General features: G+C 41.6%; 1 protein-coding gene across 22 annotated transcripts in view; it reads left to right on the top strand.

Moving 5' to 3' along the window:
- MACF1 (microtubule actin crosslinking factor 1) overlaps positions 1-18,000 on the top strand; it is a 338,748-nt gene that overhangs the window by 162,250 nt on the left and 158,498 nt on the right. For all 22 annotated transcript variants that reach the window (XM_077844666.1, XM_077844665.1, XM_077844663.1 and 19 more), the window contains 9 exons: positions 11,643-11,809; positions 12,832-12,944; positions 13,049-13,155; positions 13,568-13,687; positions 13,839-13,934; positions 14,575-14,702; positions 14,786-14,879; positions 15,082-15,236; positions 16,036-16,312. In XM_077844666.1, the coding sequence (XP_077700792.1) occupies positions 11,643-11,809; positions 12,832-12,944; positions 13,049-13,155; positions 13,568-13,687; positions 13,839-13,934; positions 14,575-14,702; positions 14,786-14,879; positions 15,082-15,236; positions 16,036-16,312 (1,257 nt within the window). The remainder of the gene's footprint in view (positions 1-11,642; positions 11,810-12,831; positions 12,945-13,048; positions 13,156-13,567; positions 13,688-13,838; positions 13,935-14,574; positions 14,703-14,785; positions 14,880-15,081; positions 15,237-16,035; positions 16,313-18,000) is intronic.

Raw genomic sequence — 18,000 nt, 5'->3', positions numbered from 1 at the left:
GCAGCAGCAGGGCTGTGCTGCTGCCTTTGCAAGGAGAGGCTGCAGTGGGGAAAGGGGGGACTCGGTTTGGACATCGGAGCAGCACTTTCCCCAGAACAGACCACCCCACCACCAACGCAGAGACTCAAAACCACCATTCAGAGGGCTGGTGTCGGGGGGCAGGAACCATGGCTATTTGCAGCACCCCTCACACAGGCTCCTGGATTGCAGAACCTTCTGTTCCTTCATCCCTGCTGGACCAGTCAAGAGGCCACAGATACACAGAACCCCCCAGCGTGGGCCGAGTCCCCCCCCAGGGTCCCAGACTGCCTACTTCTCAGAGTGATTTATCCATCAGCGGCAGGACTGTGAGCATTTTGCCCTCCTCCTCTGGTTATGGCAGTGATGGGCCACATTTACGTGGGGCTCAACCTAGAGACACAGAACCTGAAAAGACCTCTACATCCTTCTCGGAGGAGGATGGCACCCTTTCTTTGGAGGCAAGTCATGCCCCATTGTGGGGTCTGGAAGAGGTGGGTGGGCTACGTTCACATTTGGATTCCTGGCCCTCAAACTTATTAAAGTGGAGTGTGCTAAGTGGCGAGGATCTTGGTGCTTCTTTGCAAGCTTACCTGCATCACGTACCAGGAGTTAGTGACTGGGTTTGGCAAACGGAGTCTGTTTAAGGTCTGCCCCTTGATGCTTGAAACCAAGTCTTTTGTTGTCTTTAGGGAATCCCTGATTCCAGGTAACCACGCAGCATAATTACTCGAGCTATCTGGTGGGGTTATCTTTCAACGTGCCGTGCTAGGTACCACTTAACTTTCTCAGGCAGGTCTGTTTATCAGCTTCCCTGCTACAGGAAGTTGTGGTGTAGTAGAAAGGATGAGAGGAGGCCTGGCTGCACCTGCTAAGTGAGTGTGGGAGGCGTGGAGGGTGTTGAAGGCATTCGGGGAGAGATGGCTCTCACCGACGTGATTGTTCTTCCCTGGAGAGTGATGTTCCTAGGAGCTGATTTAATCCTGCTCCTGTGGGGATGCTGCTAATGACAACACCCATCCGATATTCATACAGGTGGAGAGGGCCAATCTTCCTTTGGTTCCTAACTCCAGCATTAGAGGAGAAGCGCACAGAATTATCTGGAGATTGCTCCAGGGAGGGGAGTTAGGGTAGTTTAAAGGTTCAAGGCTAGAAAAAGTTTGTGTTCTTGTTGGACTTTTGTTTGTGAGGTATATATTGAGGCATAGGTGGCTGTGGTGATGATGGTGGGTGCTGTGAATGCTTTCAGGGTCAAGGAGGAAGTAGACATTCAAGAGATCTACTCACTGAGAGGGGAAGAAGACCCAGCAAGACACTGGGTGGCACAGGGTCTGGATGTAAGCATGTGATTGTGTGGGTGACTGAAGTTATAATTCACCAATGATTGAAAAACTTGGGGATCCCTGGATGGCTCAGCGGTTTAGCGCCTGCCTTCAGCCTGGGGCGTGATCCTGGAGTCCCGGGATCGAGTCCCACGCCAGGCTTCCTGCATGGAGCCTGCTTCTCCCTCTGCCTGTGTTTCTGCCTCTCTCTCTCTCTCTCTGTCTCTCATGAATAAATAAATAAAATCTTTAAAAAAAGAAAAAAGAAAAACTTTTGTTGGCATGTCAGCTTCTGCCCCAGAAGAAATAAAAGCTTTAGGATCAGCAGCAAATGGTGGGAGATGAAGGAGGGCATTTCCTTGCTAAGGCTGTGGCCAGCTGCCCTGGTGTCTGCAAAGCCAGGATGTAGCCTACATAGTGATGCCCTGCTTACCAGCCAACAGCATGAGGCTGAGTAGAGACACAATCTCTTATGCTTGATCTGTGTTTAAAATGTTCTCTTTGGGGATGAATTGCTCCATGGATAGGCTCATGTCAGTGCCCTTTGATATTACAGAGTTTAGAGACTCTCAACAGCTGGAGGGAAGTGTGGCCATTGAAAATACTCATTATATGGTTGGGCAAGGCCTCCACCAGTAGACTTTTCCATATAAAAATGTGTGTTGGGGGCAGGGAGGAAGGGAGAGAGAGAAGATAGGAAGGAAAGCAATGGAGGCTGCTAGGGTGGAGTGTACGAGTATTTGAGCTCTTACCTTTGTGTGTGTGGAATGGATACAGAGCAGTTTTGCTGAGCTGATTGCTCTTTTGGTACCTTTGGCATGAAAGTTGAAGTTCGGAGGCACCATAATGTTTTCGGAAACATGCTTTTAAGTAAGTGTAAGATTTTTAGAAAGTTTGGAGTGTAAAATTTGAAGGAACTCCTAGTGGAAATCAATTCTAGGTAACAGACCATAGGGGACCAGGCACTTTTAGTCTGGGGTCTCCACTCTGAGAAGGGAAAGATCTGAATAACCCTGGGCAGAGTCTCAAGGAAAAGATTGGTGGGAGAAACATATTGGACCATGATCTGTAGTTCAGCAGTATTGGCAGCAGGGTGATTCTTTGGCTGTTCAGTTTGTGAGTTAAATTGGTGTGTGGTGTTTTCTGGGCATCCCATCCCTTTTACCCTTTCAGAGCAGACATAGCCGGACCACTCAGTTACAGCCCAGGCTGAAAACCTCAGTGACAGAGTGTCTGCTCAGATGACTGATACATCTCCGAGGGTCCATGTCCGTCGTGTTAAGCAGGAACACAGATTGATCATCTTGTATCACAGATAAGGACTAACTTCTCAAGATTAAGTGTGAAGTCCCTTCAGAATGCAAGTCCTTTAGGCCAGGAGGCATGAAATCCTCACTGGCTTTCACAGGAACTGTCTTAAGGGAGCTGCTCCCTTAGCAGCAGGCTGTTCCCAGGCCTTGAGGACAGCAGTGGCCAGGGAGACAGAGGTGGTATGTCCTGACGCCACAGACCTTCTGTAAGATGTGGGTGGAGACTCCAGGCAAGAGAACATCAGACAGGAGAGTGTGAGAGCCCAGGGAGGACACAGGGGTCAGAAGAGCAGCTGCTGGTCATACTCCAGCTCCTTCCTAAAGAGGAGACAGTTGGCAGTTCCACGGAGTTGATTTTCTTGGTTTGCTTTTTTGTGCTTGTTTTGTTTTAAATATGTCAGAGTAGTAACCCTCCTCGGGAAAGGGTCTGTCCTTGGCATAACTCAGGCTGCATCATCTTTCCTGTTGATCCACCCAGGGCATATTGATGGCCATGGGACCAGGCTGTGGCTGGATGAACTTCGCCATGGGTTCCGTTTCTTTTTGGGATAGAGAGAAATGAATGGGAACTGATTCTGATTCTTGCTGAGTGTGGGTATTAGATAAGTGAAGACAAAAGGTCTCCTTTCCTATTCACCTGTGATAGTTGATCCTTCCCTTGTCAGGAAATAGTTAATGCAGAAATAGGATGACAGGGACCAGCTAACAAAAAATGGTTTTCAGAATGCTAAGTGGCCTAGGATTTGGAGCTGAGCGGGAGTGTCAGGCACAGACCTTCTCTCAGGAGGACTCCCTACCCCCAGCTGCCATCGATATACATGATGCCTGGCTTACTGGAACAAGGAAAATTACTGAAAATCCCTTCCCCCCTCCCTGTCTTGGCTCCCATGCCAGTCTCCTGTCCACACTGTTGGCGGGTTCTGTCAAATGAAGAATCTGGCTGTATACCAGTGTCCTTGCCACAAAACTTTAGAGTCCCTACAATGAATAGTAAGATAACACTGGAGGCTAGAAGTGATGAGAGGGAAATTGGTTGGTATATTAGTTTCTGGGCTCAGCCTTTTTAGTTTACAAGTATCCCTTTCCCATTTCTCCTCTTTAATTACAGGGAGTTATTTTACTAATATTGGCTTTGTATTGCAAGAAGAAAGCAAAATTAACCAGATCATCCTATTAGAAGAATGTAGCAGTTAAAGTCAAGTGTTTTGTATAAGAAAGGACTTCCTTCTTTTTCAAAAATTATTACTAAAGAATCATCATGAATTTTAGATATAACATGGTGGTATGGTTATGTTAAAAAGAGTCCTCCTGATTTAGGGACGCCTGGTTGGCTCAGTTAGTAGAGCATGTGACTCCCTATCTCAGGGTTGTAAGTTCAAGTCTCATGTTGGGTATAGAGATTACTTAAAAATTAAAAAAAGAAAAAGCACCTTTCTTATTGGGGTGCCTCACTGACTCAATTGATAGAGTGAATGACTCTTGATCTTGGGGTTCCAAGTTTGAGCCCCATATTGGGAATAGAGAGTACTTAAAAATAAAATCTTTTTTTAAGGGAAAAAACAGTCATGTTTCAGAGATGCTTACTGAAGTGTTTATGGAAGAAATGCCATGGGTGTGGGTTTGCTTCATAATAATAGGGGAGGGTGAAGTGGGAAGAGGGTAGATGAAACAAGATTAGCCTTGAGTTGAAATGGCTGAAACTGGGTGATGAGTACCTAGGAGTTCAATACAGTATTTAGTTTCTTTTTGCATGCATTTGAAATTTTCCATTTCAAATGGAAAGTTAAGAAAAATAGTGGTAATTATTGTATAATACGTATTCTGAAAAAGGATGTAATACTGTACAAGTAAGGCGGTTAAGAGTGTGGAGCCAGATTGGCAGTTTGAATTCCATCTCTACTACTTGCTAGCAGTGACCTTGGGGCAAGTTACTTAACTTCTCTGTGATAGTTTCCTTATTTGTAAATTGAGGATAAGAGTAGAATATACTTTGTAGAGTTGTGAGAATTTTATGTATTAGCTCAATCAATGCTAGTTATTAGTATTATTTAAAAAGTCCCTACCAGGGATCCCTGGGTGGCGCAGCGGTTTGGCGCCTGCCTTTGGCCCAGGGTACGATCCTGGAGACCCCGGATCGAGTCCCACGTCGGGCTCCCGGTGTATGGAGCCTGCTTCTCCCTCTGCCTATGTCTCTGCCTCTCTCTCTCTCTCTCTCTGACTATCATAAATAAATAAAAATTAAAAAAAATAAAAAATAAAAAGTCCCTACCAAATAAGAAAAAGGTAAACACCCTCATAGAAAAATAAGGGGAAAACCCAGGAATAAGAAATTCACACAAAAGGCGGCCCAGTTGCCTCATATTCAGGTCTTTCTCTCTAGTAATCAAAGATGTGAATATCAAAACCAGTTAGCAATTTATTCCCATTAGAAAATAAAGTCTGAAAATCCCAAGTGCAGATGAGGGTATAGAGTGATGGAAAATCTCTTTGCACCCTGTGTGTGGAGGTATAAAATAGAACTGATATTCGGAGAGCAGCATACCAATATTTAATAGAATTGAAGGATCCCGATATTTTATGACCTAAGATTTCCTTCAAAAGCCCTCCAAGACTCTGAATTTGAATGCTGAAAGGAACACCCCTTGACCATTACCTAACTCAGATGTTGGTAATAAACGCAGCTGTCGTTAGAGCCCTCTAACTAGCCAAGCATGTTGTGAACGACTGCACCGGGCCCTCACCTGCTCCTCAGGTGGAAGTTTTCAGTCCGATGCCCTCTCTGTCATGGCATGAGTTCATCTAGAAACTTCAGGACATGAGAATCAACTATTTGCTCACTACTTCTAGTCCCATTCTCTGAGACTTATCTAAACTTACAAGGTCCAAACTTCACAGCCTAATCTTCCAACCCTCTATAATCTATCTAATCTTCTCTCCTGTGTCAATTTTCCTCTTGAACCTACCTATCTTAATGGATCAACCCCTCAATTGTCTATTCCAGTTTCAACTTATTTCAACTTCTAGTCTTTGTTTACATCTACTTTCTACCTATAATTCTTACCTTCTTTCTCTTTGTCTATTCTATATCCTTTAAGGATAAGTTTAAATCATACTTTTTTTTTTTTAATCACTCTAACCCATACTAACTTTTCATTCTGCTGAGATCCTCTGCTGGATATCACTATTAGTAAATAGTATTATGGTTGCTTTTTTGGGGCCTTCAGCATAACCTACCACATATGGTACATACAAGAAAAGAGGGATCCCCTTTGTATTTGACCTTTTATAAAGTTTTTCTTGTTATTGGGCTCCCAGTGAAATTACAGTCAGTTCATGAAAAATGATGAATGAATTTGTGTCACCATCTGGCTAGTTCAGTCGATATCAACTTTTATAGAGATCAACCCACATAATTGGTTAAACAAAAAAGAGAGACAAAGAAACCTAAGACAGTTTTAGTTATATTGTTTCTGAGAATATAAGCATCCTAATTTGAAGTGTTGAATGTATTGTGTATAAGTCTTAATCACATTAGAAGTTTAAAAAAATAATTCACATCACTTATAAAAACACACACAGCAAGTGTTCATATTATAGAAATCATAAATAAATACCAATAGGATGAATGAATGGGGAAAAAAACCCTAATCCAGTGTTATACAACTGTATTCCTGTGACTGGGGATAAAATTTCCAGTAGCAACATGGATCCAGAAAGGTACCATTGTGTCTCAGAAATCTTAATAAGAAATAAAGACAATGTTTTCTAGACTATTCACTCAAAAAGTAGTTTATTTTTTTTAAGTAGCTTTATTGATGAAAAAACATTGATGCCAAAGATGCATGTAAAGAGTTTGAATAACATGGTTTTATGAAATGTAAAAGTAGAAAATACATTAATTTGAATTTTAAAAAATTTTATTTAAATTCCAGTTAGTTATCATACAATATAATATTAGTTTTGAGTGTATCATACAGTAATTCAACGCTTCATATAACACCTGTGTTCATCACAGCAAGTGACATTAATTCTAAATTAATGCATTAGATACACTGCTTAATTTTAAATATGTATATATACATAAATAACCTTCTAAAAGTTTATATATTCAAGAGGACCAGAGAGCTTCCCTTTCTCCGTTCCTCTCTCCCATCCATCTATTATCATTTGGGAAAATTGGGAAAGGCCTTATATTTGGGATAGTCTTATTTTAGCCAGATAGGGTGGCCATCACCTAAATTCTTTGAAGACAAGCATGTCTATTTTTTTTATTTCCCTCTTTTCACCTGGATAACTTCTATTTATATCTTGAAACTGAGCATAAATGTCATCCCAGAGAGGTTCCTTGGCATTGCTAGTCTGGATTGCTTGCTTACCTCTGTCCCATCATTCACCCCTCTCCTCTGTGAGGCATACTGCTAAATTGCTTGGGCTTGAGGCCTGAGGTTGTGCTTTTTATCTTGAGAAACCAAGAACTTAAACATAGCTTCTAGAATATAGTGGTTGTCAAGGAACAACAGAATAAATAATTGGTGTTAGACTTTTTTTTTTTTTAAGATTTTATTTTCTTAAAGTAATCTCTACCCCTGACATGGGGCTCAAACTCACAATCTTGAGATCAGGAGTCCCATGCTCTAATGAGTGAGCCAGCCAGGAGCCCCAGTGTTTGACCTTTTTATTTTGAAATACCAAGAACTTAACCACAGTTCCTAGAATATAGTGGTTGTCAAAGAAGTAACAGAATGAACAAATGGTGTTTGACTTTGTTCTTCTCCGTGGTATCTGGAATACTGTTAAGCACAGATGATGTTGTTCAATAAATACTTATTGAATTATTAGGAACACACTAAGTTTCTAGATATACCTCGGAGAAGGAATTAATCAAGGTTTGGGAAATGTGGGTTGAAAGACAATTCAGGTAGACATGCATAGTCTCTGGGATGGTGTTGAGGCTGTCCTCCTCTCCAGATGGCTTCTTCTTAAACATTCAGATGAGATGGGTTGCATGGATGGTACAGTCATTTGGGTGTCTGACTCTTGGTTTCAGCTCAGGTCATGATCTCAAGGTTGTGGGATCAAGCCCCCTGTCAGGCTACACACCCAGGTGGAGAGTCTGTTAAAGTTTCTCTCTGCCTCTTCCTTCCCTGGCTTGCTTGGGCTTGCTCACTCTTTCTCAGATAAATACATACATACATACATACATACATACATTAAGTAAGTAAGTAAGTAAGTAATAAAAAAATAAAATAAAATGATAAAATAAAATAAAATAAAATAAAACCCAGATAAGGGAGAAAGCTCCTTGACGCTGAAGCCAGGATTCTGCATTTGGGAGATTAAGTTAAAGCTTCTGTTTAGCCCCAAGGACAGCACTGTGCACTCCATGTGGGAGCATTCCATGAAGAGATGGACAAAAGCCCAATTTAATTACTGAGATGGTTGTGATGATAATCCCATTTTTCTCATCCAGTTCACAGTCTAGGAAGGGCCCTAATCCAAATAGAGTATTTTTCCTTTCCCTGAGGGATCCAGACATTTCCCTGTCTCATTATAGCTGTGTAGGGAATCTGAAGTAAAGCTGTTCATTGAACTATTTTTGGTGCAATATACAAGATACTATGATTGGCAGATAGGATGCCACCCAAGATTGACTGTAGTTGTATTGGACATACAATACTAATTAATCAAATGTAATTTTTTTGAATAAAGAACCCAGATACTCAAATTTTTTCTTGTTTATTCAAATTCTATTCCTTTTCACTTCAGCATATCCTGTTCCTGACCGTGTTTTGCTTTAATATGTATGTGAAATGGCTGCAGTGGAAGTGCTAGGATCTGTCAGTGGTGGGTGGTATATAGCCACTGAAATAAGCATCTCAAAGTGTTGTTAAGGAGAAGCAATAGAATTGGTAGTAGGGAGGGACTGTTTTCATTGGAGTCACAGGATGATGGCTTGGGTACCATGATCCATTGTTTTGGGCCCTCCATTTTGCAACTATGTACATTCCTTTTTAAGCATACTTGGAGTTGACTGGGTTTTAGGGGATTGACTTACAGTGATCATACTTGCTAGAGATTAACTGATATAAATTAATTAATTTATAATATGAGTTGTAACTGCCAAGTGGTACAGTATTAGACCACTCAGTGTATCTTGTTGCTTTAAGATATCTGTATCGTGAGCAAATACTAATCTAAAGGTTGTTAGGTGAACATGGATTCAGAGCAAAGACACGGTGGGTAGAATGGATAGGTTTGTAGGGTGATCTCACTAACTGGAATCATCAAAGTTTGGCAGCCTGATTTCTCCTGTAGAAATGCACTTATCAAGGGGATGAGAGTCCTGGAATCTACTAGTTAGACCACCATTTTGCCATTACAGTCTTGGCGGCATCATGCATTGATTTCCCCTTTCTAGACTCCATGCAGACTACCCATACTCTTGTTCCCTTAGTCTTTCTTCAGACACCTTAGTGATATTTAGTTGTCTTCAGCTTTCCTAATAGAGTATTAAAGTTCCTGGCCCTGTGTTTTTCTGAATTTAGAATATCTTCACCTGATATTTAATCTTATCTACTAGGACTTGAGTTTATAAATTTAACATTCAAAGACTGGGAAGTGACCTATTGTTGATTGCCCCCTTGTACTGATCACCAGGGAGGCTACTCCTTTCACAGTGCCACACCTGATGGAGATAGCTGAGAGACAGGTGTTCTACTAACATGCCTGTGCCTTCCCTGCCCAAAACACCTGGCCCCAAAATTGTGCTGGGCATGCTGTTTTCTTATGATGGGAAAGAAATGCACATACCCTAGGCATATTACCTATATCACTTTATTTCATCCTTATAATGACACTATGAGAAAGTTATTTTCTATTTTAAATATGGGGAAGATAGAGACAGCCTGAATGGCTCAGCGGTTTAGTGCCTCCTTCAGCCCAGGGCGTAATCCTAGAGACCCGGGATCGAGTCCCACATCGGGCTTCCTGCATGGAACTTGCTTCCCCCTCTGCCTATGTCTCTGCCTATCTCTCTCTCTCTCTCTCTCTGTGTGTGTGTGTGTCTCTCATGAATAAATAAATAAAATCTTTAAAAAAAATATGGAAAAAAAAATATGGGGAAGATAGGGTGCAAAAAGCTTAAGTAATTTGCCTGAGGTTACATTCCTGCTAAGTACCTCCTCTCAAATGCATGTCTCTCTGACTCAAAGGCTTAGTTATTAGTTACTCTGTCTTATTGAGAAAGGTTATTTTGTAGCTCTCATTATAAAAGTAAAATATGTTCATTATTTAAAGTCTGAAGAAAGGTAAAAAGAAAATTATCCATAGTCCCACTCCAGGAGAGACAACCATTGTTGATGTTAGTTCAAATTTGTTTGGTTATACTACACACTGTTTTGAATTTACTAATAAGTAAGTTTGCAGAGTTCTAGGTGGGCCTTACCCCAAAATATGTTCGTTTATCTTATTTTTTTACATTTGTTTATTGTTTTATTTTTAAACTAAGTGATTATATTAAGCATGTAAATATCCAGCATATGACCAGCACAATACTAGGTGTGTGGGTGATATATGGAAGCACTGTGATCGCTGAGTCTCAGAGTTAGAGGTTGTTTCTTCTACAATATCCCCACTTCTGCTTGAACACACCATGTTGAGGAACTCTCCCTCATAGGGGCTGCCTGGAATTTTAGATAGTTCTGACTATGAAGATGTGGTACTGGCTCCTCAGGAAACCTATAGTCTAGGGGAGATAAGATAAAATGTATGAAATAAAAGCCAATAATTAAAGATAACATTTAATATTATGTGGGAGTAAGAGTTGAAGGAAGAGCCATCATCCATGCAAGGAAGAGCACACATAGCCCTGTGTTTGGACTAGGTCTTTACTATATAATCTTGTTGGTTATCACAGCAATCCCGAGACGGTCCTAAAACCTTGTCTCAGGTATTATTCCCACTTTATAGATGTTATGACTGAGGTGTTATGAGCTTACAGTTGGTGAAGTTGATGAAGTTGACATTTAAGCCCAGGTCTGCATGGAACCAAAGGCATGGATTTCCTTCTGTACCACAGAATCTTCTCTCTAAAGTAGTTCCTTTGCTAGATTTGGCAGTTTCATAAAATAAAGTTTTTTTCTTGTAAAAATGAACACATATAAAAAAAATTGGAAAATATAAACATCACCTCTAATGCTACCATTTAGAGATACCTGTGATGACTGGTTTCGTGTCTTTCTCTCTTGTACTTACCCTTATTTACTCTCATGTACACATGTGCATTTACCACATGCCCTCTGCATATGTATGTGTATTTATATACATATGACTATATACTTAGGTAGTCAGTATATCTTTTATACAAACCACTATCATTGTATATTATTTTGTATTCTTTTTCTTTTCATGAAATATGGTGATCATTTTCCCGTATCCTTAATATTGGGACAGATATATAAAAGGTAAAATACTTTTTTAACTCCTACAAAGACATCTACCATGTGTACGTGCTCTTAATTTGTAACCAATCAATCCTTTATTAGAGTTGAAGCTCTACAGTTTTTACTGTAATGTTTATCATATTTTGATAAGCATTCTGGTATAAACTTTTTTGTGTGTGTATCTCTGATGGTTTCCTATTGTGTATGTGTATTTTAAGACTTTTGATTCAAAAACTGCCATCTGGAGGAGTTCTGTCGTGTGGACTCTCTCTCACCTGTGTGGTGTGTGAGAATTGGGGTTGGGTGTTCTCTCCAGTACTGAACAGTGTCATTACAAAAAACTCTCCCTGTTCTTGATAGGTGAAAAATGACCTCTTTTGGGGTTTTAACTTGCATCCCTTTGACAACCAAAGAGAATGAATGTGTGTTGCAGTTGTTATCTCAAGCTCTGCCAACCTTGGATCTCCTAAGAGCCATGTGTATGAAGAAGAGAAGGCCCGAAGGCTTCATCTTATTTATACTAAAGTGCTCTGTGTCCGATTTGTTGACAGATCTCTGACATCTACATTAGTGGAGAGTCAGGGGACATGTCAGCCAAGGAGAAGCTGCTCTTGTGGACCCAGAAGGTGACAGCTGGCTACACAGGGATCAAATGTACCAACTTTTCCTCTTGCTGGAGTGATGGGAAGATGTTCAATGCACTTATTCACCGATACAGGTAAATGCAGTAGAAGTTCACTGTTCCTAGAGGGGCTTCTCACCTTGCTTGAAATGAGTTATAATGCTGTTTTTCCCCTCAACCAAGAATCAAGACTCTGGTTCATGTTACTCATTTAGAAAAGGAATATATAAGGCAGCCCAGGTGGCTCAGCGGTTTAGAGCTGCCTTTGGCCCAGGGTATGATCCTGGAGACCTGGGATCGAGTCCCATGTCGGGCTCCCTGCATGGAGCCTGCTTCTCCCTCTGCCTGTGTCTTTGCCTCTTTCTGTCTCTCTCTGTGTCTCTCATGAATGAATGAATGAATGAATATTTAAAAAATAAAAAATGAATATATATTGAACCTCTACTGTTCTAGCACTGGGTACAAATAACAGTAAACAAAATAGCTTTTGTTTACTGGAAAGCTCTTGCTTTCCCAGAGCTTATTTGTTTGTTAGGCAACAAACACATAAATACATGGTGTTATATGACGGGGAGTACAATGGAGGAGTAGAAAGTGATGGGGTTTGTTATATTTTGGACAGGGTAGCTGGAGATTGACTCTTTGACTAGGGTATTGGAGCAGAGCTGTAAAGGAACAAGCCATGCAGGCCTTCTAGGGTCAGAGTACTTCACTGGGAGGAAACAGCAAGTGCAGAGGGCCTGAAGTGGGGCTTACTTGTAGAGGATGAGGAACAGCAGGTGGCTAGAGTGAGAGGAGTGAGGAAGATAGGAATTATGATGACAAAAATAAAAATGCTTGCACTCTTAGTGGTCATAAACACATCCCAATTTTCACTTTCTACTAGGTTATGATTCCAGTGAAATCCAGTCTACTTGCTGTCTGTGTTTAGAGTGAGCGAGCACTGAGTTCCTGGCATGTAATTAAAAATGGAGTTAGTGCTTTTCTAAACCTCTTGCTTTCTGTCTAACACAATCAGTATAGTCCAGTTCTGGGTGCTTCTGAGAGGTTTACTTTGTGTGAACGCATATGTAATGTGTAGATGGTGGCCTTTCATTTGCCTTGGTGGACTTTTACAGACCTGATCTGGTGGATATGGAGAGGGTACAAATCCAAAGTAACCGTGAGAATTTGGAGCAGGCTTTTGAAGTGGCAGAAAGACTGGGGGTCACCCGCTTACTGGATGCAGAAGGTGAGACCTGGCCAGAGTTGAGTATGTTTGGCTTATATTCATTGTCCTTCTCCTGGCAGCTTCCTCTGTTCTGACTAAGAGATTTCTCACCCTGTTTCTCTCAGATGTGGATGTGCCATCTCCAGATGAAAAGTCTGTGATCACTTATGTGTCTTCAATTTATGATGCCTTCCCTAAAGTCCCTGAGGGTGGAGAGGGGATCAGTGCTACGGTAAATGAACACTTTCCCAAAATGCCTTCTGACTTTGATATGTTTGGGTGGAAGTATTAATTAGACCTTATTTTTCAAACACTCACTGTATGCAGAGCACTTTTATACATAGCAAATTGAATCCACAACATCTTTATACATGGTCATTGTCTTTGGTCCCCAGAAATGAGTCTAGATGCTCCTAATTTTATAGCATCCAGCATAGACTATTCTAGTGCCAGAAAATTGAATCCCATCTTGAGAGCCCTTGAGGAGCCCTGAAACTGGACTAAAAGCATTAAGCTGAGCAGCTGTGTAGGCAATTAGAAGAAGGGGGTTTTATGTGGTTGGGGGTAGCCTAAGCTGCTGTCTTCTGTGCTTGTTTTGTATACTGCTAATCAGAAGGTGTATGATATCTACCTTTTGGCAATAGGAAGTAGACTCCAGGTGGCAAGAATACCAAAGCCGAGTGGACTCCCTTATTCCTTGGATCAAACAGCATACATTACTGATGTCCGATAAATCTTTCCCCCAGAACCCTGTTGAACTAAAGGTAAGGTCATGGACTTAAATTGTTTTTTATAAAATTCATTCCTGGGATTAAGTCTCAGAGCTTTTGCTGCTGGCTCCTGAGTGAGGTGGCATAAAAGGTGGGTCAGGTTGCTTATATCCATCTATTCATTTACCAAATGTTAATTTTTTAGGCACTTTATAACCAATATATACACTTCAAAGAAACAGAAATTCTGGCCAAGGAGAGAGAAAAAGGAAGAATTGAGGAATTATATAAATTATTAGAGGTAAGGAAGCTTATCCTTTGCTGATTCTTAGGGTGTGCCTGGTTTGCCTTATTGTTATTTCTTTATCAGACTGCCTGCATCCTCTTCCCAACCTGGAAGGATAACAATAGTCTCAGGGTGACAAACAAGCCTCACTTTTGGTCTCGTCTTGAAAATTTGTGGTAAAGGGGCAGGCAGTATCAACCACCTGTATTTTTAAAGCAGGCTTTTGAAAAATGGCATGCGTTTTTTTCAGAAATATGAGTTTTGTGAATGAGCTTTCTGTTTTTCAAAAGGAAGTAGTTCTTTCACTAAGATGGAAAGACTCTTCCATCCACATTTTGATTCCTAGAGAATTTGAAGCTGTTGATTTGGGCATTGGGCCTTTCTAGAAGGGGGTTATTGAGAGGACAGGAGGATTTATGGAAAACATAGAAGAAATGGAAAGATTTAGAACACGCAGTAGTCCCTATATTTTGGAGGTGGTTTCTCTCACCTCAAGGTGAGCTACTGCTAAATATTCAGGTTCCTCTTATTGGACAATGGAAGTAACTGCAGGTGGCGGGATGAAGAAGCTAGAAGTGAGGTAGTGAGAACGTGTAAAACTGGGCCTGAGGGTCTGTGTTTTTGGACTAAATCAGTGTCTCTGGGTTTTTTTTAGGTGTGGATTGAATTTGGCCGAATTAAACTGCCTCAAGGTTACCACCCAAATGACGTGGAGGAAGAGTGGGGAAAGCTCATCATTGAGATGTTGGAGCGAGAGAAGTCGCTTCGCCCAGCTGTGGAGAGGTGGGCCCAGGGCCTGAAGGTGACCTGATGCTACCTTCCCACTTTGAGCCTGGCATGTGACTATGATGTTTGTCTTATTGTAGGCTGGAATTGCTGCTACAGATTGCAAACAAAATCCAGAATGGTGCTTTGAACTGTGAAGAGAAGCTGACACTAGCTAAGAATACACTGCAGGCTGTGAGTGCTGTGTCTGCTCATGTCACATGTTCTCCCCTTCTCACTCTCTGCTCTCATGGTCCAGATTACTGATTGGGAAATCCAGCTGTGTCACTTCATCACTCCTGGATGTGCAGTGACCCCCCCTAGCTCCTTGAGTCCTTGTGGGTGGGGCCACTGGCTTTCTCCCACTTCCATTACTCCCTTTCTCTCTCTCTCTCAGGACGCTGCTCACCTGGAATCAGGACAGCCGGTTCAGTGCGAGTCAGATGTCATCATGTACATTCAGGAATGTGAAGGTCTCATCAGGCAGCTGCAGGTGGACCTCCAGATCCTACGGGATGAGAATTACTACCAGCTAGAAGAGCTGGCTTTTAGGTGAGGAACATGGGATTCAGACAGAGGGCTTGCTTACTACTGAGGCTCACAGATGGAGAGTCAGGCTCTGAATCTTGTAATCTGGGTCGGAGGTCAGCATCTTGGTGGGGTTACTAGGGGTATTTGGTGCAGGCAAGTTCTCATGGTGGAGGACAACTTCCCCTTACTGCAGACTCTGTAGTACCTGTAGTACTATAGGAATTCCTAATCATTGTAGTACCTTATAATACCCACACATATTTCAGAGTGACCTGCAGGGATACAGTACCACATCTGGGTTAGAGCTGCTGGTGAGCCAATGCATTATTGTATAGAGAAGAATACCAAGCCCCATAAAGGGGAAGAGGATCATCTAAGTCATGTAATTGGTACAGAGCCGAGACTTAGACTCACATCTTTTGACCCCTTATCCATTGTTCATTCTATTATACTATCCAAAAGTTAATAAACAGAAACTAGTTTGCCTCCTTCCAATTAATACTGCAATTTGGCATTTGCCTCATGAACGATGAAGATACTAATACCTCCTTATGTTCATATAACACTTCTTCTTTTTCAAAACACTTTTTCCTGATATGATCTCATTTTTATTTTTACCTCATCCTTATCAAATGGATAAGGAATATTTTATCTTAAAAAGTGCATTACAGGGGTTTGGGTTGGCCCAGTCGGTGGAACCTGTGACCTTTGATCTTAGGGTTGTGAGTTCAAGCCCCACGTTGGACATGGAGCCCACTTAAAAAAAGAAAAGTAGGTTACAGATTTAAATCTCTTCCTTTTTTCTCTTCTTACATTTCAGGGTTATGCGCCTGCAGGATGAGCTGGTCACCTTGCGTCTAGAGTGCACAAACTTGTATCGAAAGGGCCATTTCACTTCACTTGAATTGGCTCCACCCTCTACTTTAACCACTACTCATCTTAAGGCAGAACCCTTGACCAAGGGAACCCATTCTTCCTCTACCTCCTGGTTCCGAAAGCCCATGACTCGGGCTGAACTTGTGTCTATCTCCTCCTCTGAAGATGAAGGCAATCTTCGATTTGTGTATGAACTACTGTCTTGGGTAGAAGAAATGCAGGTGGGTGTATGTTCCAAGTACTTAAGCAGTGTATTCAGGTTTTTTTTTTTAATTTATTTTTTATTGGTGTTCAATTTACCAACATACAGAATAACCCCCAGTGCCCGTCACCCATTCACTCCCACCCCCCGCCCTCCTCCCCTTCTACCACCCTTAGTTCATTTCCCAGAGTTAGCAGTCTTTACGTTCTGTCTCCCTTTCTGATATTTCCCACACATTTCTTCTCCCTTCCCTTATATTCCCTTTCACTGTTATTTATATTCCCCAAATGAATGAGAACATATAATGTTTGTCCTTCTCCGATTGACTTACTTCACTCAGCATAATACCCTCCAGTTCCATCCACGTTGAAGCAAATGGTGGGTATTTGTCATTTCTAATAGCTGAATAATATTCCATTGTATACATAAACCACATCTTTTTTATCCACTCATCTTTCGATGGACACCGAGGCTCCTTCCACAGCTTGGCTATTGTGGCCATTGCTGCTATAAACATTGGGGTGCAGGTGTCCCTGCGTTTCATTGCATCTGTATCTTTGGGGTAAATCCCCAACAGTGCAATTGCTGGGTCGTAGGGCAGGTCTATTTTTAACTCTTTGAGGAACTTCCACACAGTTTTCCAGAGTGGCTGCACCGGTATTCAGGTTTTACTGGATCCGGCAACTTGTCCTAAGGGTGCTAGGTTGCTCTGTGCTCCTTGTGTAAACTCTTAATTGTTGACTCAAGCCCCCTTCACAAATGTTAAACGGGTGGGGTCAGCTCAAATCCTCAGAAATCCCACACCCAATAGCATAGGCTTTTCTGATTTGAAGTTCTATGGGAATCCATTCCCTTTAGCTAACCATGCTCAAAGTGGGTGGAGCTCATGGGAGAGAGTGTAGTCTGTAAATCTTAGTCACCTTTTCAGAAATTTCCTCATTGACAGAGGAGCTTATTCTTGACTCTTTGTTGTTGGTCTTACCTCTTCAGTTTAAGCAAGGTTGCTGTGTTTCACAAATCTTAGGGGTACTGTTTGCATGTTTTCTAGGTTAGTGGTTCAATTTGATATTGTCCTTATCCTTCTAATCCTTTTGTTTTCTCTTTTTAAGATTTTATTTATTTATTTGAGAGAGAGCATGAGCAGGAGAGAAGCAGAGGGAGAGGGAGAAGCAGACTCCCCACTGAGTAGAGCCCAATGTGGGGCTTGGTCCTAGGACCCCAAGATTATGACCTGAGCTAAAGTCAGACACTTAATAGACTGAGCCACCCAGGTGCCCCATCCTTTTGTTTTCTATTAAATTCTTCCCCATGAAAAAAAAATAAATTCTTCCCCATGTACCAATAAATAAAAACATCCAAGAGAAGCTATTTGTAAATTATCTACCATTGATCAATAGTTGATGCCATGAATGAAGTTTAACATTTTCAGATACTTCTTATATCCATTCTGATTGTGAAATGAAGGGGCTCCATAAAGGAAAATGCCTAAACTATAAAGTTAATCTTCAGCCTGTGGAAACACCTTTCTGGTTGGTAAATTCAGGAATGTATCCCAAAATGCACCAACAGAAGGCTGCTCTTGCTGCAGTAGCTGGTGGGGTCTAGTCTCCAGCCCCTTGGGGGTGACAATGGCATGTTTTCCTATGAGAGGCCATGATGGAGGTGGCTTAGGTCTCCTTTTGCCCAGTCTTCTACCTTCAACCCCCT

The sequence above is a fragment of the Canis aureus genome, chromosome 13 (genome assembly GCF_053574225.1).
Source record: "Canis aureus isolate CA01 chromosome 13, VMU_Caureus_v.1.0, whole genome shotgun sequence".
NCBI classification, from domain to species: Eukaryota; Metazoa; Chordata; class Mammalia; order Carnivora; family Canidae; genus Canis; species Canis aureus.
The sequence above is the reverse complement of the archived record's forward strand: the minus strand, read 5'-3'. Positions and strand labels throughout refer to the sequence as shown.